A 23,149-nucleotide genomic window follows, 5' to 3' on the forward strand; every position below is an offset into this window, starting at 1 on the left:
GAATTGCTGTATCATGTTGTATTTCTATTTTTAATTTTTTGAGGATAATCTGTGTTGTTTTTTGTAGTGGCTACACCAATTTATATGTCCATCAACCAGAAGGTTTCCTTTTTCTCTATATCCATTGGCAACATTGGTTATATCCTGTCTTTGTTATTTTGGCCACTCTAATAGGCATGAGGTGATATCTCATTGTGATTTTAATTTGCATTTCCGTAATGACTAGTGATGTTGAGGATCTTTTCATGTCTGTTGACCTTTCATATAGCTTCTTTGGAGAAATGTCTCTTCGGGCCTTTTACCCATTTTTTAATTGGGTTGTTTTTTTGCTCTTGAGCTGTATGAATTCTTTATGTATTTTGGATATTAACCCTTTATCAGGTATATGGTTTACAAATATATTTTTCCCATTCCATAGGTTGTTTCTCACTTTGTTGATAGTTTCCCATCAGCTGTGCAGAAACTCTTTAGTTCGACATAGTCCCACTTGCTTCCTTTTTATTTTGTTGCTTGTGCTTTAGGTGTCATATCCAAAACATCATTACCAAAACCCATGTGAAGGAGCTTTATTCCCATGCTTTCTTCTAGGAGCTGCATGGTTCCAGACCTTACAGTTAAATCTTTAATCCATTTTGAGTTAACTTTTGTGAGGGCTGTAAAAAAAAGAATCCAGTTTTATTCTTTTACATGTGAATATCTAATTATCCCAGCACCATTTGCTAAAGAGACTGCTTTTTCTCCATTGCATATTCTTGGTTCCCGTGTCAAACATTAGTTGACCATATATGTTTGGGTTTATTTCTGGGCTCTCTGTTCTGTTCCATTGGTCTATTAGTCTGTCTATATGTCGGTACCATACTGTTTTGATGACTATAGCTTTATAATATAGCTTGAAATCAGGAAGTGTGATGCCTCCTGCTTTGTTCTTCTTTCTCAGGATTGCTTTGGCTACTCAGGGTCTATTGTGGCTCCACATAAGTTTTAGGAGGTTTTTTTCCCTACTACTGTAAAAAATGCCATTAGAATCTTGATAGGGATTGCCTTGAATCTATAGACGGCTGGTTCTTGGCAAGGTGAATGATTTCTGTTAGATCCTGAACATTTTTGATATTATATTATGAGTCTCTTGACCCTATTTAATCTTTCTTCTTATTTTTTTATCTTATTTCTAGTTTTTAAACAAAGGAAAAATGTGGAGGGCCTTTATATGGCTATAGTGATTAGGACAATATGGTAATGAACACAGATAAGTAAGTAGCCCAATTAAACAGAATAGAGCACCCATAACCAGACCTGTTTTTACCTGGACACCTGATATAACTCAGGTAAATGGGGGAAGAAGGAAAACTGATAAATATGTTGGAATATGTGGTTATCCATATGGAGAAAAAGGAAAATGCTTCCAACTTCAAATCACAGAAGAAAAAAAAACCCGATCCCAGTTGGATCAAGGACTTAAAATGTGAACTGCAAAAATTTTAGACTGTTAAGAAAAAATATAGGAGGTTATTTTTATAACTTTGGGATAAGAAACGTTTCTAAATTATGGTACCAAAAGCACAAACTATAATAATTTTGATGAATTCAAATACACTAAAATTCAGAACTGTATTTATGAAAAGACTCCAGAATGAAAAGACAAGCCACAAATTATGTGAGCACATATGAAAAATGTATAATTGATAAAATTTCACCAAACAAGAGTATGATTCCAACAAGTCCTATAATCCAGTAAGGAAAAGAGAGCTAACGCAAGAACGGTAGGCAAAACTTGAACAGAAGGGGAAATGCAATAGAAAGTGAAAAGGTTCTCAACATGATGGCAGCCAGAGAAACTTAAATTAAAACCACAAGAAGGTTGGGCATGGCAGCCTCCTCCCTGACTTCTTCTTGCCCACAAAGAATGTGCCTGGAACACATCCTCACCGGGAGATAGGATCCCACACGGACTGTGCTGGGTTTATTGACTTTTGCGGGAATCCCTTTCAGGTTCACTGAATGCTACTTTGTTCTGCTTGAGTGCTAGAGTCAGTGACCCTCAGGCGCACCCCAGTTTCCTATATTTCAGACCTCATTGGGAAGGAGTCTGGATTCTTGTGCAAGACAACTGGGGTGCATGCGACCACACTGCCCATGCTGGCTGTAGAGTGGACGCACCAGCCGTAGGAACAGATCCACAGCCTGGCTCCCTCTCTCTCTCCTTGTGCTGTAAGTAAACCCTGCTCCCCTTGAGCCTGGTGTGCATGTTGTCTGTTCTCAGTGACCTCGAATCCTGCACTGACCTCTTTCCTGGGTCACGCTTACCTGCCTTTTGACCTTGGCTGCACAGTCTGGCCATCCTGTAAATTGTGAAATGAAAACTATTTCAAAATGGCAAAACCCCAAAACTAAAAGGTCTGACCAACCAAGTAGTCACACAGAGGCAGAGCAATGGGGGTTCTCAGCTATTGCTGATGGGAGCATTAACTGGGGCAGTTAACGGGGTTGGAAAAATCATTTGGCATTATCTAGTGTGGTTGAGCATGCACAAACCCTAAAACCCAGCAATTCCATCCCTAAGCATCTACCTTAGTGAACTTATTTCACGTATATATTAGGTGACCTGTATAAAAATGTTCACAGCGGCACTGGCTGTGGAAAAGCCCCAAATGGGCAACAACCCAAAGCCATCAACAGAAAAATGGATAAATAAGATGTAATATATCTTATCTTCTTCTCTAATCTGAAGGGCTGTATGTCTGGGCAGCATATCAAAAGGCACGAAGGACTGAAGCATCTCTTAGTTGGGGTCCCCACAAAGGGGGAGGATACCCTGAGGACAGCACTGAGCACGGTCAGGAGTGGGGGCACTTGCAGAAAGACCAGGAACTCCAGAAAGTGGACGCTGCTAAACAGGGGCCTGCGGGGAACATGGTGACAGATGGTGAGCTGCCTCCTCAAGACGAGGCCCCAGGTCTCTCCTTTCTGCCCCCCCAAGTCTCTCTGATCAAAGATCCCGTGGACCTAATAACCCACATTTGGGCTAGACTTGGATATTTGGATATACTCACCCCTAGCTTCTCAGCTCAACAGCTGACTTTGGGGGTTAGGTGGGTGATACTGAGAGGAGATAGAGGGTTTCCCCGGGGCAGGACCTGGCTTTCAGAAAGAGCTTCTTTACCCTAAGCCCCACTCCTTCTCCTGCCATCAACACTCCCAGGAACCCAGCTCAGATTGGGGTTGTTTTGGGTGATTTCTCAGAGGTCAGAGATCATTTAGGAACCAATCCTCAAGTGAATGCCTTGGCATCTTCACATCTGATCCTGGAGCCTCCTCTGCTGAAATCCTTCAGTGGCTCCCCATCTCTCAGAAGATGCAGCCCACCACTCCCCCACCCAAAGCTCGCCTGGCCTGTCCACATCTACCTGACTTCCTAGCTTCCTGCCCCACTGGCCTCAGTCAGGGTGCTCACCTGCCCTGAGCTTTGCTTTTGCTCAGCCCTTCCACTTTCCCTCCCTCACCTGCCTGAGGCTCTTACCCAAGAGGCTGTCCCTGTCCCCTGTCACTCCATCCTCTGAACTCTTACCCTTTCTTCTCCATGACACTTATTACAAACCAGTATTATTTATGTCTTTATTTTCTGAAACCAACTGTTAGAACACAAAGCTCGTGTTTTGTTGATTGCTCTATCCCCATAATCTAGAAATAAGTCTTCACTATATAGGCTCTTGGTGAATACTTGGTGAGCGAGTGAAGAACGGAAGGAATGTTGAGTTGAGAGGCTGCCTTGAGGGTTCTCAGCAGGGCGAGGTCACCCAAAAGCGGGCCCTCACTTTGGGATCCCTTGACCAACTAGTCTGTGCCTGACACCAATTTCTGCTGGCAAGTTAGGGGTCCTGTGGAATGTTTCCCGCGTGCTGCCCAGCCAATCACCAGGCACATCTACATTATACACACATTTTTGTATGTGTGATATATTTCATTACATGTTTTCAAGGTTGTTTTTTTGTTTTGTTTTGTTTCGTTTTGCTTTGCTTACAAGTTTTTGGCAATAAAGTGAGAAGAGAAATAAAGTTTGGGGGCAGAAGTTCTTCCTTCTCTAGTCTGAACAGTGATGTCTCTGGACAGGATATCGATGGGCAAGGAGGGCTGTAGGCCGTCGTCATCAGGCTGACTGTGTTTCCCACAAATTGCCCACTGAGGCCTGTTCACCCAGAGGACAGCACTGAGCATAATCAGAAGCAGGGGCACCTCCAGGAATATGAGGAGCAGGAAGTGGACGCGGTCAGGCAGGGACCTGTAGGAGGAACACGGTGACTGGCAGGAGTTTCCTCCTCCACAAGAGGCCCAGGCTCTGCCTCTTCCCCACCTGCTATTGTGCTCAGGTCCCATTGCCTCAAAAGTCAGTATCAATGTCCAAGCTGGTTGGTATCAGGGCCGGACAGCCCCGTGCTGAGGGCCACAGACTCCTGTCCTTCAGCTCAAGAGTTGACCTTGAGCGTCAGGATGCAGTGGTGAAGAATGGAGAGGAAGGGAGACCCCCGGAAACAGCTTTCTGAACCCACAGTCCTCAACACTCACAGGAACTCAGCTCTTGCTGGCCCCTACTTCAAGGATGAAATGCCCCCTTTGAGTGAATTCCTCACTCAAATTCATCTTGACTCACCTTCAATACTGTCCATCATGGGAGCAGCTCTTCTGCCGAAACTGTTCAACAACATCAAGCCCCAAGAGTGACCTCCCCAAATTCAGCTCATTGGCAATCCTCTCACACCCTGGGTCCCAATACTTAACACCACCTCAGCTCCTCACAAATGTTTGTGTCCCCTCCCCCACACTGGGCCTTTGTTTAAGCTCTCTACCTTCCCAACCCCTTGCCTGGCTCGCAGCCTGAGGGGTTGGCTGATGCCTGCCCCTCTCCACTGATGCACTGGGCTCTTGCAAACCCTGTTGGCACCATGGTTCATGTGCTCTTTGCCTGCTTGAGCTCCGGCCAGCTGTGGGTAGTCTTGGACCCGCCAGTGGTTTCCCACCTCCAACTCGTCCATCTCTTTGCCTGAGGGCTCTCTCTAGCTATAGGAATGTGTGCTTGCTGAGCAGAATAGGCCAGAAATGCCACAGAATCCATGGTCCCAAGAGTGACCCTCTCTCTGCCTGCAATATTCTTTCTCCAGATTCTTGCTTGTTGGCTTTCCTGCTTCCTTCAGGTCTCTGCTCAAATGTCTCTTCATTTGAGAGGCCTTCCTTCATTACTCTAAGAAAATAGCAAAGCCCGCCATCTTCCTCCACCATGAGAATAGATGTATGTGGATCACTACCTCAGCTTCTTCACCACTCAGTGGGAGAGTTCTGAGGAATGTCCTATGTCCTATGTGGTATCTCCCAGGGCACCTAGTGGGACAGAGCCCAGTTGCTAGTGTGATAGCTCCTTTGTCAAAGTTACACTTTGCTGGCTTTTTCCATTTCCCAGCTCCCTCACTATACTTCCTGGGATCACCTCTCCATAAATGAATTGCACGTAAGTCCTTGTTTCAAGATCTGATTTTGAAGAAACTCAGACTGAAACAGTCTCTTGGTTATTTGTTTTCGATGAATCTTGATTCCTTTCATCATGTCCCATAATCTTCCCACATGCCCCATCACCCTATCCTTGACACCTGCTTAATTCTCCTCCGTAGGAATTATTATTAATGGACATCTTTCTTCCATCTATCTATCTGTCTATCCATCCATCTGTCATCTATCCATCCATCCATCATCCATCCACCCATCAACTATCCGTATCATCTAATTGTCTGTCTTTCTATCCATCTACCCATTGTCTAAATCCACCCATTTGAATGGGACTTTCTTGAGAGCACAGGCTTGCCTGTTTGTTCTCTGTTATATTCCTAGCATTTAGATCAGTTCCTGGCACATAACAAGCAAATTAAATGCTTGTTGAATGAGTGAATAGTTGAGGAAACTTGCATCTAGGAAGCCCCTCCCTAGGGAAGGAGCCAGGCAGTGGTAAAGGACACTGGGACACACGCATGTTACCTTGGGGTTGGATGGATCTGTGCTCACTACCAGGGACGTTGGAGGTCCCAATGTCACAGAGCTCTTGCTGCTGGAGGCTATCGTGAAGGCTGATGGTGAAAAACAGAGGCCCAGTGCCCAGTGCATGATTCTCCCTAGCTAGGCACCTGTCACCTGCAGGGTTCTGAGTTCACAAAGCAGGGGGAACTCAGGGAAGGGACTGGGCTGGAAGTTCCGGGACCACTGTCTCCCCTTTGCCAGACCCAGACCTGGCCAGAGTGTAGCGTATCCCCACCCCACGCCATACCAATCTCCTCTGCAGATGGACAGGTCATAAACCAGGACCAGAGAGCCATCGCCTTCCCCATGAAGCATTTCAGTGTCCCTCATCTCACTGGAAACAGGAGTGTTTGAAAGTTGGCACAAAAGTGAGACCTCAGGTGCCCCCTCTCCAGCCAGTGCAGCCATCCTGCCTGGTCCCCCTTGGCAGAACACCGGAGAGGTCGATTCAAGGAAGGTTGAAGGTGGAGACACGCAGTCTTGTGAGGACAGGAGGGCCTGATAGAAGCACATGTCACAGGACCCTCTGCAGCGACACCAGCCTCAGTCCTCAAGGCCCACAAATATTGTCAGGACCTGGGGCAACAGCAAGGGCTTTGGATGTCACACTCACACTGTCCCTCACACCCTCACTCGCACACATACTCTCTCACACATGCATGCACACACGTGTTCTTTCACACACACACACTCCCACCCACCCATATTTCCCACACACTCACACCCACACAGCACGCCCACTGAGTCTCTAAGGCACAAACACTGGGGCTGGCTCTTTTCTCCCGAGCTGAGATTTCCTCAGGTGCTCTGCAGGCATTAATTAGCTCAGATCCCTTCTTCAGGGGCACCGGAGGAAAGTAGGGTCTTACCTGGGGGAAACAAACACTTGAACCTGGAAAAAGAGGTCAGGCAGGAAGCCATTGAGTCCTTCTTCCCGCAGTATTGTCGCGATCCCACATCTGTATTTCCCTGCATCATCTGTAGTGAGGTTCTCCAAGGTCACTGTGAAGGTGAGGTCTGCAGAATGGTCCACGATGGACACACGGCCACTCCGCACCTCTCCCTCAGACCCTCTGGTCTCCACCATCTGGTTCCAAAGTAGCAAGCATGGTTGTCGGCACCAGTATTTGGTAAATGTCTTGTATTTCTCCTCATACTGGCACTGCACTCTCAGGGATCCCCCCTCGGTGCCTGTCACAGTGCTGGGGCCACTCAGAGATGAGAAGCCTGAAAAAGACCATCGGTACTTTCTTCACCTGAAGAGCCTCGACTGGAGGGGCCTTGAGGGTCAGGTCCCCTGGAAACCCAGAGGTCACCCTAAGGCTCAAGGAGGGAAGGGTCAGGAACCGAGAGGTATGGGTTGTAGGTGGACACAAGGGGGAGACCTCTGAAGCTCCCTGGTGTGAGATTCTGAGACACAGAGAGCCTGTGTGGGCTCAGCCAACTTAGAAGTGGAGGGAGAGGAAGATTTTGGGTGACTTCAGATAGGTTCTGGGTCCCCAGACCTGTCAGTACCTAAAGGAAATGGCTGTGTCCATCAATTACCAAGAACTGAATGAAGCCACTGAGTATATTCTGAATAAACAGATGGATGGATGGATGGATGGATGGACAGATGGAATAGAAAACAGGAAGCAAGAATGGGAACAAAGGAAGTCTAGATGAAGCACAGTATTGAGAGCTAGAAGGAAGCCTTCAGCTTCTGGCTATGTCCCCTTCCCAAATGATCACCTGTAAGCCCCAAGCTTATAATCCCTGCTTGTATAGATGGGACCTCCTGTTCATATGTCTGGGTCATGCTGGAGATGGGAGTCAGCCAGGGGTAGAAAGAGACCATCAGGAAGGGGTTCATTTGGGCTCTGATTCAAGGACATTCACACTCGATGTCCTTCCTGGGACAGAAACCTGTGGCAACACTTGCCATCACCTGACATCTTTAGGGACTCCCTGCTCCACACTGCTCCCTTCCCCACCCCTCGGCAGTCACCCACCAGCCTTGCCATGCCCTGGGCCTCATCTCTAGCTCTTCTGCCAAACCCAAGGTTTTGACATTGTCCTCCCTCCCCCAGTCACCCAGGAAGCTCCAGTATGAAGTGATTAGGACCCAGCCCCCTAAACCCTGTGCTTCCTGCCTGGAGAGCCATGCCGGTCCCAGGCACCTGAGGAGTCCTCATTACGCCAAGGAACAGCTATTGTCTGATCTATTCTTTTTTTATTATTAAAAAAATGTTTTTATGTTTATTTTATTTTTGAGAGAGAGAGACAGAGCACAAGCAGGAGAGGGGCAGACACAGAATCCGAAGCAGGCTCCAGACTCTGAGCTGTCAGCACAGAGCCCGACACAGGGCTCGAACCCACAAACCATGAGTTCATGACCTGAGCTGAAATCGACACTTAACCGACTGAGCCACCCAAGCACCCCATTGTCTCATCTGTTCTTAACAAGGAAGGAGGTTAACCCAGGGCAAAAGGACAGTGAGAAATTATTTGGGCAAAATACCCAACTAATTTTTGCTTCCTCATTTTAAATACCTTGCATTTTCTCACTGGATTTCCCAGCAAGCAAGCTCAAGTGGCTCACTGACCTATATTCTACAACACAAGGCTGTCTGCCTCTCCCACCAATAATCTGCAAAGCAGTGGTTCTCAGCAAGGGGTGATACTGCTCCCCCAGGAGACATTTGGGAATGTTTGTAGACATTTTTGGTTGTTCACAACTGGAGGGGTGGGGAGTTGTTCCTGGCATCCAGTGGGCAGAAGCCAGGGATGCCGCTAAACATCCTGAAGCGCACAAGGCAGCCCCTCAACACAGAATGGTCCAGCCCCAATGCCAACAGTGGAGAGGCTGAGGAACCTTGCTCAACGGGGCAAAATGCCCCAGTCTGAGGCCCTCCCGAGGCAGGCTTCTGGCTGGGGAGACTGGGAGCCACAACACTGAACCGTGTGCAGTTGCTGCTGTCCCAGGCTCAGGCTGTGGGGGCGCTGTTCTCTGCGTTTCTGATGGGGTCAGGGACGCTTTAGGACTGGCTTTCCACGTTACCTACTCTTTCAGTTGCTTAAGCCCTAGCCTTCGAGATCTGGAGCTGCTTCCTCAGGTCTGGGTAAGAAAACATTGTTAGAAATGCTCTGTTACACCTAGACCCTGACCTTGACCCTGAGGCAGCCCGGCATCCCCTCCCCCGCCCCCACCCCCACAACCCTCCTTGTGTTTTTTCTTCTCCACCTTCTCCTTGCTGAAGCGTGAGGGCTCTCTCCCCCCTGTCTCAGCTACCTCTGGGATGCTGCACTGCTCCTCCCCGGCCCGGGTTCTCTCTAAGATCCTACAGGACAGTGCTTGCTCTGTACCCATCAAGCCCCAGAGGCTTCCTACAGCTCCAATTGTAAGTCGAAGCCTTTGGTAATCTTAAAAAAAAATAAATATAAAGTAAAAGAGACCTGCCTGTTAAGTGTAATGGCAAGTAACCGGGTAGACAGAGAGAGATTTATCTCCTTTAGGAGCAGGAGGATGGCGTAGCTTGAGGTCTCCACAGGCCCTCTTGTGTATGGCCATCCCGCTGGGCTTGTCTCTGTTGCTGGAAGGTCATTGTCTACAACCCTGGCGAGTGTGTTTTCCTTTTGTCTGGTCTTAGTCTTACTGGTCAACCAGCTCCTGTGCGGCCTCTTGCCATGAGGCAAGGACTTTTGGACTTGGGCTTACAGACCAATTGAATTATAACTCTTATTAAATACAGAAAGTGTCAGGGTCCCTAGGTGGCTCAGTCCATTGGGCATCTGACTTCGGCTCAGGTCATGATCTCATGGCATGTGAGTTCAAGCCCCCTGTGAGTTCAAGCCCCCTGTCAGTCTCTGTGCTAACAGCTTGGAGCCTGGAGCCTGCTTCGGATTCTGTGTCTCCCTCTCTCTCTCTGCCTCTCCCCTTTCTCTCTCTGTCTCAAAAATAAATAAAAACATTAAAAAAATTTATTTAAAAATTTTTTTTAATGTTTTTATTTATTTTTGAGACAGAGAGAGACAGAGCATGAGCAGGGGAGGGGCAGAGAGAGAGGGAGACACAGAATATGAAGCAGAAGCAGGTTCCAGGCTCTGAGCTGTCAGCACAGAGCCCGACGTGGGGCTTGAATTCACAGACTGTGAGATCATGACCTGAGCTGAAGTCGGACACTTAACTGACTGAGCCACCCAGGCGCCCCCATTTAAAAAATTTTTTTAAACAAAAATAAATAAATACAGAAAATCTCCTAAGTATTATTGAAATAAGTAGGAAAAGAGAACCTTGAATTTCTGGAGGCCACCCTTGAGACTTTAGTTTGGCTTATCAGAATTCAAGAATGAAGCTTTTTTCCCTGAACTCTTCATAATCTAAATGCCAGAGTGATAAACCAAAATGATCCTAATCAGTATGTACTAGTTGAGACTCAGCATAATTTTTTTTCATCTGGCTGATCACATCAATAAAGGGGGAGGGGTGGGACTGTGTCTTTTCATGCCTGAGGATCACAGGGTCACTATGCAGGACACACATGCTTGATACGGGCCATTTCAGATTTATCTTAGTAAATGTAACAAATTACTTTTAGATCCTGAAATTTGTAATACAATTACTTTATCTTGATTACCAAAACTGGATGTTTAGAATGTGCATTAGTTTTAAAATTTATTATTATTATCATTATTATTATTTTAAAGTTTATTTATTGAGAGAGAGACCAAGCAGGGGAAGGGCAGAAAGAGAGAGAGAGGGAGAGAGGGAGAGAGAGAAAATCCCTAGCAGGTTTTGAGCTTTCAACATGGAGCCCAACATGGGGGCTTGAACCCATGAACTGTGAGATCATGACCTGAGCCGAAATCAAGAGTCCGTCACTTAACTGACTGAACCACCCAGGTGCCCCTAAATTTTTTACATTAAATAATCTCTGTAAAGCAATATTATTTAAAAGTTGGTCAAGTTTTAAAAGTCTAAAGTGTGTTTTTCTGTTCAGCTTTATCATGCAGAGTATCTTTATGTTCTGAGTTTTAGTGTCCTATTTTGGGAGTGATATTTATATTAAGGGTTTTTTTTGTTGTTTATTTATTTTGAGAGGCAGGGAAAGAGCACAAGTGGGGGAGGGGAAGGGAGAGAGAGAGAGAGAGAGAGAGAGAGAGAGAGAGAGAGAGAGAGAATACCAAGCAGGCTCCATGCTATCAGCACAGAGCCTGACTCAGGGCTCAATCTCACGGGAGTGATATTTTTAAGGGTTTTGGTGCACCTTGATTAATACAGCTAGAGGTGGGGAAATGGGATTAATGAAATAAAGATTTTTCCTCCTTGGGCTCTGACGGTTAGCGCTGATATCGGATTACTCTGATTTCTAATTGCTACATTTGTGTTTTCACAGGATCAGAGCAAACTGGTGAGTTGTCTTGATTCTTTCCCCTTTTATAATAAAATATTGTCCTTCCAGTGTTCAAAAACAAAAAAGAGAGAGAGAAACATCGTTTATGGGAACTCTCAGACAAGGATGGACAAGTCCCCAGCAGTGTCACCATCTAGCAGCTCACAGTGCAGGGCCCCTGGGGCCAGCCCAGACCTGTTGGAGGCACAGAGCCCCCCATGGGGGGTGCGTCAGCACCTGGGATACATGAACAGCTATTCACAAGGAGGCTTATGTAGTAAGTGACCATTGTATTATTTTTAAAAAGTGATGACCTTGAATATAAGTGTTATAAGAAGAGCAGTGATCTTGGCAATAAACGTATTCTCTTTGAACCTTGGTTGCCTTGCATGAATTGGTCTAGGGTAAATTATTTGCCTGTCTCTGCATCATGGTCTCTTGTTTTCATAGGATTGCAATAAAAATTGGATTAGATTATGGGGAAAATCGGGTGAACACATCGATTAACCCAATTAGTATTAGTTCTCTGCTCCCCTCGCCCTGGCCTGGTGCATAAGACAGTATTCCTGGGGTGTCTGGGTGGTTCAGTCTGTTGAGTGTCCAACTCTTGATCTCAGCTCAGGTCTTAATCTCAGAGTTGTAAATTCAAACCTCACGCCCAGCGTGGAGCCTACTTAAAAAAAAAAAAAGACAGGGGGTGCCTGGGTGGCTCAGTTGGTGAAGTGTCCAGCTCTTGATTTCGGCTCAGGTCATGATCTCACGGTTTGTGGGTTCGAGCCCCATGTTGGGTCCTGCGCTGGCAGCACGAAGCCTGTTTGGGATTCTGTCTCCCTCTCTCTCTGCCTTTCCTCCATGTCTGTTCTCTCTCTCTCTCTCTCTCTCAAAAATAAATAAACATTTTTTTAAAAAACAGCCTTCTTGATTTTCAAAATGGTGGTCATCAGGATTAAAGTAGCCAATTTCTTTAGGGCTCTGTACGTGCTCACCTGTGGGAAGCATCAACTTACCATCAACTCCTCTTCCTCTTCGTTTGCGTGAGGTTTTTCGGAGCTCACCCCCTCCTTTCTTTGCTTGTGTCCTCATCTCTTCCCTTCCCCATCACCAACCTTGCCCCACACCATTGTCACCCAGACCTGCCCAGCCCCGCTCACCTGGGACAGAGAGCAGCAGCAAAGCCGATGGCAACCACATGGCCCCGTCCCTCTGGGTGTCTCTCTTGCTGCGGCTGGAACCCCTCATGCAGGGGCCGCTCACCACATCCCCCTCTTCTGCATTTCTTGGCACTTCTCTGCTTCCTTCTTCAGCCTCTTGGTTCTGTTCTCAGGACTGGTCAGAAAATGGGGGAAGCGAGGGGCTCAGGGCATCACGTGACCAGTCGATTACTTGCTAAAGTTTTCCTCAGAAACATTTGAATGCACGGTTCTGGTTTTTGCTTCCTGTGAGGATAACACCCTTACCATGACTCCACCACAGCCAACACACCCGCCTGCCACAGCAGGCAAGGGCCCAGCTGACTTCCTTCTAGATTTTCCGAGCAAGCCCTTCCCTCTACAAATAGCAAATGTCCTGTGGCTGGCGTGGCTGGCGGGTACAGGCATGACAAAGCCTCCTCTGGACAAGACCAGCCGTTTGCAAGGCCCAGTGCAAAATGAAAACACCTTTGTCCTAGAATCACCAACCATTTCGAGCCGGCAGGACAACAGAGCATTAAATCAAGCCCTTCTCAGCAGGGCACGGTGTGACCACAGAGGGGCCCCCCGTGAAGCTGGCCTCATCTCCTGCTCTTGGTGGAGCGGAGTGTGAGGCTGGGGCCACCTTTGGTGTGGGCTCTCCTCTTGTCAGTCCCCAGCTCTTGGTCTGGCCTCACCAGACCCCAGAGGCCTTGAATGGGCTCCTGCCTTGGTCACATGCTCCCGACCAGCCCCCTTCGCTCTGGCACCGAGCCATCCTCAAGCCTCCCCTTTAACCTGGTTAAATGAGCCGCCAAGCTTCCCACGGACAGAAAAATCTTCAATATCTCAAACGGCAACTCGGGTGCACCTGGCCAGCATTATGCCCCATGACAGGAAACAGCCAGGGAGGACTTAGCAAGGCAGATGCCGATTTGGAATGTCTTATCCACGAACCCAGACTCACATAAATGGAAAAGTCTAAAATTCTGGGATCCTATTGTCAAGAATCTCTTAATTGGCTGTTTCAGTAAATAAAGAAACAGCCTGCTGGTTCGTTTCTTGCTGCAGAGGGAGATCTCATGTATTCTGAGGTTTTGTGCGTGTGCGTGCACGGATGCGTGTGTGTGTGTGTGTGTGTGTGCGGGCATGCACCTCCCCCTCCCGACATGTTCAACGATGACACAGAACAGACGGAGCTAGGGAGGGAGGAGTTTGCCAGAAGCAGAAGAATTTTCAATTTGTGAACTTCCATTTACTTGGGCTCCGCGGCTCCCGCTCAGACCCTTGGGGGTGGGGGTGGGGTGGCTACGCGACCTCCTGTGTCCTTTCCTTTGCCAGGAGGGCAAGACTCTTCTCCCAGAGAGGAGAACATGGTTGTTGTCATTGCATGCCTCCTGTCTCTCGTCACCTCGATGGGGGGGTCAACCAAAAGTCACCCTGACTTTGTTTTCGTGGACACACCATAAAAAGACCATTCCTTTCCTCACTAGTCCTTGTGACATTTTGTCTGCAAGTTTTCATTTTCTTTCCAACATGCCCTTAAAGAAAATTGTTCCTCCTCAGATGGGATTTGTGAAATGCCCTGGAAAGTTCCACGTTGCCATTTATTCGCTGTGCAACCTTAGGCGAGCCACATGATTGCTCTCAGCCCAGGATTCAAACTCACCCCCTCCTTCCCAGCTCACACAGCCTGGATGCAGCTGGCAGCAGGGAGGCATGTGTGTGCAAATGTGTGCATCTCTCTTTTGGCCTCCGGAAGTGGCTCTGTCTGCAATTGGTCTGGGCCATTCAGACAGGGTGCTTAGGGACAGGCCTGTCCTTTCTGTGACTGTCATCTGCCTATAAGAGGCCAGTCTTCCTCCACTGCCCTCTTGACACCAGCAGCCCTTTAAGGGCAGAGCCTCGGAGCCGCTCACAGCTCTGGAAACTAAGGGAAGAGTCACCTGCTCTTTAGTCTCCCTGCAAGAGGCCCGGTGGGGGGAGGCAGACTCAGGGGGCACTGCTTACCACTTCTCCCTTGGGAGGCAGTGCCTGAGTCTGTGAAGGGGACAGCTCAGAGCTACAGACTTTCCCAGAAAGGCACACTTGGTATCCTCATCCTGGACAAGCTACCTGCTGTGCACAGGACTATATCAGTCAGCTTTTTCTAGGTGATGCTGCTGTAACAAAACTCCCAAATCTCAGAATGCTGGAGCCATGAAAGCCATTCTCTCACTCATCTTACATGTCCGCAGTGGGCCCCATTTGCTTGGGGACCCAGCCTGAAGGAGCAGCCCTTGTCTGTGACAGGAAGAGGGAAGCAATAGAGTGGCTCCTAGAGGAGCCACTCAGAGAGGTACACGCCTCTTAGGATCCTCCTTCATGGACCACAGCACGTCACATGGCCATGCCTGATGTCAACGGGACGGAGTCGCATAATCCCATCCAGGGAGAGGAGGCAGGAATAGCAAACCTACTACCAGAGGCTTCTATGAGCTGGCAGTTCATCCCTGGCACACAGGCTTCATGGCTCCCTGCTGGTCTCAGGTCAAAGCAGGAAGAGGCTGCAGGGTGCACTCAGCCACCCTGTGTGTCTCTTTCTTCAGCTACGGACAGGACACTTGGCCATATGCAAAGGACACGGCAGTGCACAGGAACTGGCTTTCACCCAGAAGCCCAGCGGACCCTCCAGAAAGCCTCGGTGACAGCACCAAGGAGGGACTTGCCAGGGAGAATTGACAGTCACTCTGATAGTAGAAACCCCGTTTTAACCTCACACATTCAATGCCTGCATCGTCCTCATGGTAACTGTGAAGGTCGGGTCCCAAAGATGGTCGTAGATGGACACTTGGTCTCTGGCTGCCACCGCCTCTGGCCCCAAAGTCTTCACAATCTTCCTTGGCCGATGACACGGTTCTTGGCATCAGTATTGGTTAAAATGTGTTGGATTCCTCGTCATGCCTACAGGGCACACTTAGAGATTCTCCCACCATGGTGCCCATCACGTGTGAGGACTGCTCATGGGCCAGCAATCTGAAGAAGGAGAAAGACTGGGTCCCAGCTCCCCACAGAGGCAGGTCTGGGGTGACAGCTGGGGTGCAGGTCCCCTCAAAGCCCCTGAAGAGCCATTCCCCTGTGGCTGGAGGAGGCAGCAGCTGGAAAGACAAGGGTCACTCAGGGCTGGGGTCAGGACACAAGAGTCAGGAACAAGCCTGTCATGTTTGAGGAATCACATGGAGGCATGTGAAGCTGCTGAGGAGCATATGGAGGTCAGAGAACTGGAAGGCCAGTTAGTCTGCAAATGTTCAGTGCATCGATGGTGACAGGCACTCAGTTAAGAACAGTGGGCAGAACAGTGGGCAGGTGGAGGCATGGTTAGATTCTGGACATTGATATTTTGAAGAAAGAGCAGCAGGATAGCTTAAAACTTTTTTGATGTTTATTTATGTTTTGAGAGAGAGAGAGAGAGAGAGAGAGAGAGAGAGAGAGACAGGGTGAGAGCAGGGGAGGGGCAGAGAGAGAAGGAGACACAGACCCGAAGCAGGCTCCAGGCTCCCAGCTGTCAGCACACAGACCAACGCGGGGCTCAAACTCAGGCAACATGAGATCATGACCTGAGCCAAAGTCAGATGCCCAACCAACTGAGCCATCCAGGGGCCCCAGAGCAGCAGGATATCTTAACAGATTAGATATGAGCAAGAGAGGAATCAGGGGCCACTCCTAAGTTCAAGGCTGAGCACCTGGGAGTTTGGGAACGCAATGAACCAAAATGGGCAAAGCTGGGCTTGCAGGAAGAACAGATTCTGGTTTGGAATTGAAGGTGTCTGTTAGTCACCTGCCATGGACTGCGTGTCTGTGTCCTCCCCCAAATTCATATGTCGAAGCCCTAATCAGGGGTAATGCCAAGGACCCACCCATTGAGAAGTCTTTCCAAGTGTCTAGAATAACAGTGGAGGAGATTTTGGGGGATCCTTACCTGCATGCCACAGATCAGAGAGTGCTGAGATGAAAAGCTGAGCCTAGCATGGTGTCTGACCCCGCCTCCACACCTATGTCCGCCCCCACCCCCACCACTCTGCCCCAGCTTCGCCCCATGTGGGATTTGATGTCCTACACCCAGCTACCACCCATGGGGTTCTGCCACCCCAGCCTGGGCTGACCCTCGGTGGGGAGGGCTTCCTCAGCCGGCTTGGACCCTGACACCCATGCCGAGATGCCTCTCACTTGGATGCCCTCCGCACTTGCCTGGACTCCCAGCCCCCACAATACCATCTGATTTGGAACAACACATTAAAACTATCTCTGGACTCTGTGCCCTAAAAGACGAAGACTTCTGCATCTCACCCATGGCCCACCGTCCTCTTCCCAGTGCTGATTTTCTCAGAATGGTGTTCTTTGCATCTAGGACACTTATACTCTCTTCTGTAATCGTTCCCACCATTGCTTAGGGGTTTTATGCTTAGGGTAAAACACTCATTGCTGACCACAGCTTCTCTTTTTTCACTATTTAACTTCACCCTTTGTTGGCAGACTTTGATCATGATGTATATTTTCTATTTTGAAAGGGCTCATGGGTGCTGTATTTCATAAGGTCTTGCATTCACGAGACAGTTGTCAGAGCATTCCGGAATATTCTGTCATTTGCTCAGAACATATAGATTCTCCTTCACTGTGTGTTGTGATGCAGTGTTGTTATGAAGCAAGAGTATTTCTGTCACACACCATGTGATCCTTCTGGTACGACCTTCTGATGTGATCATCGTTTCTGATACCAGCCCAGATGATTCTGTTTTATCCACAAGGTTTGGTAACTTCATACCATTCTGGGTGTGGATCATCTGTATCAGTTCTTTTCCTGGGTCCCCGGGTGGGCTTTCAATGACAGCCTGAAAGATCTCTTTGTTTCCACATAGTTTTTAATTCAATTCAATTATGTTTACTTTGGGCTTCTCTTTTCTCCTCCAAGGGAATAGCCGACGTACATTTGTGGCATCACCTCTCTGTCTCCTGTACCTATGTCTGCCTCTACACACGTTATACTGTGTTCACGTAAATGTCGCTTCAGGAAATATCCACAAGGCACCACGTCTGTGCGTTTTCAGGTACGATTGTCTTTGGGTTTTGTGGTTCTTTCCTTGATTCTTTCTTTCCAGCAACATTGGCTCCTTCTCTTCCGCTCCTTCTCTTTCCCGAGGTCAGCCTGCTGGCTCTCCATCACCCTATCTTGTACTTCACTCTCTTTACATTTCTAGAATCCTCCTGTTGTCTATCACTTCCTTGAGACTGAGTAGAACTATTTATGTGCTGATTTTTCTAAGTTTCTTTGGACATATCTTTTCATGAAGTCTGTTCTTTAGTTTGCTTTGTCTTTATATTCTTTTTTTCACTTATAAGCTTTTTTTAAATTAAAACATTTTTTAATGTTTATTTTTGAGAGAGAGAGGGGTACAGAGTGCAAACGGGGAGGGGCAGAGAGAGAGGGAGACACAGAATCTGAAGCAGGCTCCAGGCTCCAAGCTGTCAGCACAGAGCCTGATGTGGGACTTGAGGTCACGAACCACGAGATTGTGACTTGAGCCGGAGTTGGCCTCTTAACCGACTGAGCCACTCAGCACCCCTCACTTATAAGCTTTTGAGGGTGCTTTTCCCCCTTTGAATAAAAGTTGGTATTTGCCAAAGTCTAGTGTGGGGAGGGAGGCGGCTGGGAGAGTCTTCAAGCTGGAGCAGGTGATGGCCTGGAACCTTCCCCTTGTGCTGAGGGCAGGTGTCCTGTTGGTTCTCAGCTCACCCAGCATCACCTACCCAGTGGCTGTCTGCTTGGCTGCCTAGAACCACTCCTTCTCCCCTGTCTCATTCACCCCCACCCCCCACATCATTCTCCACTGCCTGGGGGCCCAGGTCATGTGCAATCAATATGCCAAGTCTGCCAATCAGAGCGTAAAGATAAAAAATTGACAACACCCAATGTTGGGGGTGGGGGATGGCCGTTTATTGTCACATTCAGACAAGGGTAGAAATGTTCCCAGCCTCTTTGGTAATATCCATCAAAATTGGGAAAATGTACAAACCACTAACACAGCTATTTTTTTTATAGGAATGGCCCTGTAGGTATATTCATAAATGTGCATCAAGCCACATATGCAAGGAGATTTGCTACACAATTGCATGTAGTTGCAAAGTACCCAAAACAACTGAAATGCCTGTCATGAGTGAAACAAGTTTTTTATTTAATTTATTTAATTTTTATTTTTTGAGAGACAGAGAGAGACAGACAGAGCATGAGTAAGGAGGGGCAGAGAGAGAGACAGAGACACAGAAACCAAAGCAGGCTCTGAGCCATCAGCACAGAGCCCAACGCGGGGCTCGAACTCATAAACCATGATATCATGACCTAAGCCACAGTCGTACGCTTAATCGACTGAGCCACCCAGGTGCCCCTGAAGCAATTAAATAAATCATGGTATGTAACTGTCATGGAATACTATGAAGCCATTGCAAACAAAAATCTATAGATACTGATACGGAATGATTTTCAAAATACATTCAGTGAAAATAAGCAAGATGTAGAACAATGTGTGTGATTTTTCTTTGAAGGAGGGAAAGAATATATGCACAAATACATGCTTTAGATGCATAGGATTTCTCCAAAGGACATGGACACACACACACACACACACACACACACGCTTACACACTCACACACACACACACACACACGTTACAGTCCTTGCCTTCGGTAGGGAAGTAGGGTAGAAGTCAGAACACACTGTTTTATTCTACATTTTGTATACTTTTATAATTTCTCTTATATGGATCTTGAGAAACTTAACAAAAGACCATGGGGAAAGGGAAAGGGGAAAAAAAAGAGAAGGAGGGAAGCAAACCGTAAGAGACTTAAAAACTGAGAGTGCACTGAGGGTTGATGGGGAGTGGGAGGGAGGGGGAAGTGGGTGATGGGCATTGAGGAGGGCACCTGTTGGGATGAGCACTGGGTGTTGTATGGAAACCAATTTGACAATAAATTTCATATTAAAAAAATAAAATAAAATAAAATTTCTCTTTCTAAAAATCCACAATATAAAAATTGGCATATCTGCCCAATTTTTCACTAGCTCCCTCTTGCTGAGGAGATGCCAGTGGTCCATGAGGGAAGAGTACTTCCCTGGGTCAATGGTCACTTGGACCCACGGTCATCTCCAACTCTCCTAATCCCACACCAGGCTGTGTCTGCATTGACTTGCCTGAGTTCCTCCGTGTGTATTTAGAAGCCAGAGCTGGTTCATTGAATTAAGAAGATGCAGATCACGACCTGCTGCATGAGGAGGCACAACCACCCACGTGGGTGGGCAGGTAGGTAGCTCCCTCCATAGCCACACTCCCACTTTAGGGACATGAACCACCCAGGGACAGGGACGTTTTAATGAAAGGCACAGTTTCAATACACCCACACGATGGAAGCAGAGTCACAACATTTATTGTTTACAGATCCAGGGGAGAGCCTGAGGAAGGGCAGTCCCCCATCCTAGACCACGAACAAGCAGGAGACTGAGAGCAAGAGACTGAGAGCCCCTGTGACTTACAAGGGGGTCGGGGAAGAGGTCACTGATTTTTCACAGAATCAAATCCAAGTGGTTAATTTAAAAGGTGCCCCAGAAAAAGCAAAGAAGGAACTTATGGAAGAATTCTAAGCTTGGGTCCTTCTCTGAATTTCCAGATTTCGCGTGTGAACAGGGATGCCATTCTGTAAAACTCCTGGGAGCAACTCAGAAACACAACAGGTCATTTTTCTCAAAAATTGTTTTACTCCCCCCATATGGTCATGGAGAATGTGTGCATTTTCTGATTGATGGACACAAGGTTCTTCTTCAGCTCTGATCCAGCGGTTTGAACAACGATGGTGCAGCTACTCAAATCAGCATCTGGACACCAGGACCTCACATAGGTCTCCCATGTTGGGCCATAGTGACATTGCATGGTCACTTGTAGAGGAAAGGAAAAGGAAGGAAATAATGAAAAAAAGAAAAAAATTAATGAAGTAGAAAGGAAATATAAAATAGAGAAGACCTGGGGCACGTGGGTGTCTCAGTTGGTTAAGACTCCGACTTCAGTTCAGGTCATGATCTCACAGTTTGTGAGTTCAAGCCACATGTTGGGCTCTGTGCTGACAGCTCAGAGCCTGGAGCCTGCTTGGAATTCTGTGTTTCCCTCTCTCACTGCCCCTCCCCTGCTCGTGCTCTGTCTCTCTATCTCTCTCAAAAATAAATAAACATTAAAAAAATAAAGAAGACCAAAAAAGCCAACATTGTTTTGTAAAAAAAAAAAAGCCCAAAACCCTCGCAAGACGTTGGTGATAAAAGGAGAGTTCTGAATAATTGATGCCAGGCCTAAAAAGGTATATCACACAATACCCTGCACATTTTAAAAAGAAAGATAAAAATGGGATGTGATAATAAAAAGATATCTAAACAAGTTTATGCCAATAAACTTGTTTCTAGCAAAATAAACAAATTTCTAGCAAAAGTAATGCGATATACTAAAATAGGCACAAATAGAAATAGAAAACCTGAATCGTCTTACTATTCAAATGAACCAAATCCATTACTTTTTTTAAGTTTTTACTTATTGATTGATTTTTGAGATAGAGGGAGAACACAAACAGGGGAGGGCTAGAGAGAGAGAGAGAGAGAGAGAGAGACCCAGGATCTGAAGCAAGCTCCAGGCTCTGAGCTGTCACCACAGAACCCAATGCAGGGCTCGAACTCACCAACCATGAGAACATGACCTGAGCCGAAGTCGGATGCTTAACTGACTGAGCCACACAGGCGTCCTGAGACTAGCATGCTCTTAATAGCAAAATGTGACAAGGGCAGTGCAAAAAAAAAAAGAAATATGGGCAAAAATCACTCATGAACATAAATACCAAAGTCTGCAACAAAAAATCAAAAAGCTGAACCTAGGGATATATATGCAAGATAGTACATCATTGTCAAGTTAGCTATGACCCCAGAATACAAAATTGTTTGAACATGAGGAAACCAGTAAGTATAATATGCCGCATTGACAAACTAAAGGAGAAAAGGCATATGATCATCTCATAGACACAGGCAAAAGTATTTCATAGATTTAAGCAGCACTTTGACCATGGAGGCCATTCTGGACCTCAGGAATCCTCACAGCACTCCGACTGTGCTGGGCTCCTTCCCTCTGATACTTGATATGGAACAGAGGGTGGGAACAGCCGCTATGAAGTCCTGGCCCCAAACTCCAGAAAGAGCAGGACACAAGGCACCAGAGGTCCAGGAAAACATTGGAAGGAATTGGGGTCTCTGGTCCCATGGAAGGAGGTCCCTTTGGCCTATGTGCTGAAACTGGGACCATCACCTTGATCTCTGTGGGCAACAGACTCAGACAATGAGCTGTGCAGAGAAACACGTGCCCAGACAAGCTTGATCCCATCCTGGAGGAGAAGCCGGGAGCCATGAGAGCATCTAAGAGATGGAGAATCTTGGCTTTCTAGCACCCCACTCTCCCTGCACACCCGACAGACCCCACTCAGGCTGGGATGTGCTGACAGTGGAGGTGACCAGGAAAAGAGGAGTTGCCTTCCCTGAACAAGCCTGTCCTGGCTGAGTCTGTCCTTCTCTGCTCCCTCTGGGGAGACCAGGTGGAGACATGCGGAGTTTTGGGAGCTCACTCTTTCTTCCAATCCCTTCCAGACTCCTGGTGTTCCCCATCCATGCTCACACATGCACACACATGCTCACACAGGCCCATGCACACGTGTGGTCTCAGGTGAGTTTCGAGACTCCTCTCCATCCGATCATCAGCAGAGAAACAGTTTTGACTCTTCTTGGGGTGAGTCCCAGGAGGCCAGAGCACAGGAGGGGTAGTGCCTACCTGGTTCGACAATCACTGAAAATTTGTACCCTATATCAGTGCCAGTCCACTCAATCCCACACCAGTAGGTGTCTTCATCGTCCCACTGGAGGTTCTCCAAGGTCATGGTGAATGTGTGTCGGCTGTGATTGTCCTGGATCGACACTCTGCCCCTCTTCACCAGTTGTTCTGACCTGGTGGTTTTAACAAGGATTTTTCAGGAATCCCAGTCATTCCCACGACACAACCATTTTTTTGTGAGATTCCCATCCTGGGCAATACACACAGGATGTGGTCAGTGTGCCCCCATATGTGCCTCTCTCCGCTTCCTCCTGGCAGGTGCAGAAGTGGCCTAGAAAACAGAAAACCAACATGCACCTTGTATTTCATTGGCCCAGAGCTGATCTGGGCACTGCTGGAGCTTCTGGTCCTGCCCTGAGGACCAGCCAGGAGCCTCCGCTCTCTGTCTAATTGCCACATCCTGCTTGTCCCTTCATCCCCTGCAGGATTTGTTTTGCTGTCAATCCCCCTGTGAATCCCCCCTGAGGCTCCTAACTGCCCAACACAGGAGCCTCCGCTCACTTGCTATCTTACTGACCACCGACCCCTCCTTGCCCTCAAGCAGCACCTCTTCCTGGCAGCTCAGAGCACACACTGCAGCCACAGGTGTATTTCTGAATCCCAGAGCTGGTG

The 23,149-nt window shown here is 47.6% G+C and overlaps 1 protein-coding gene across 2 annotated transcripts; it reads right to left on the bottom strand.

Annotated features, from left to right (window-relative positions):
- Positions 1-940: 940 nt before the first annotated feature.
- Positions 941-12,733, bottom strand: CD300H (CD300H molecule). Of its 2 annotated transcripts, none has more exons than XM_042966721.1 (3): positions 12,581-12,733; positions 6,927-7,284; positions 941-2,339 (listed from the first exon to the last, which is right to left on the bottom strand). In XM_042966721.1, exons 1-3 carry the CDS (start codon positions 12,666-12,668, stop codon positions 2,072-2,074), a joined length of 714 nt encoding a protein of 237 aa, XP_042822655.1. In that variant the 5' UTR covers positions 12,669-12,733; the 3' UTR covers positions 941-2,071. The 2 variants fall into 2 exon arrangements, with proteins under 2 accessions (XP_042822655.1, XP_015397153.2); XM_015541667.2 differs by lacking the exon at positions 941-2,339 and adding an exon at positions 3,987-4,276.
- Positions 12,734-23,149: the final 10,416 nt, after the last annotated feature.

Source organism: Panthera tigris, chromosome E1, assembly GCF_018350195.1.
Source record: "Panthera tigris isolate Pti1 chromosome E1, P.tigris_Pti1_mat1.1, whole genome shotgun sequence".
Classification (NCBI taxonomy): domain Eukaryota; kingdom Metazoa; phylum Chordata; class Mammalia; order Carnivora; family Felidae; genus Panthera; species Panthera tigris.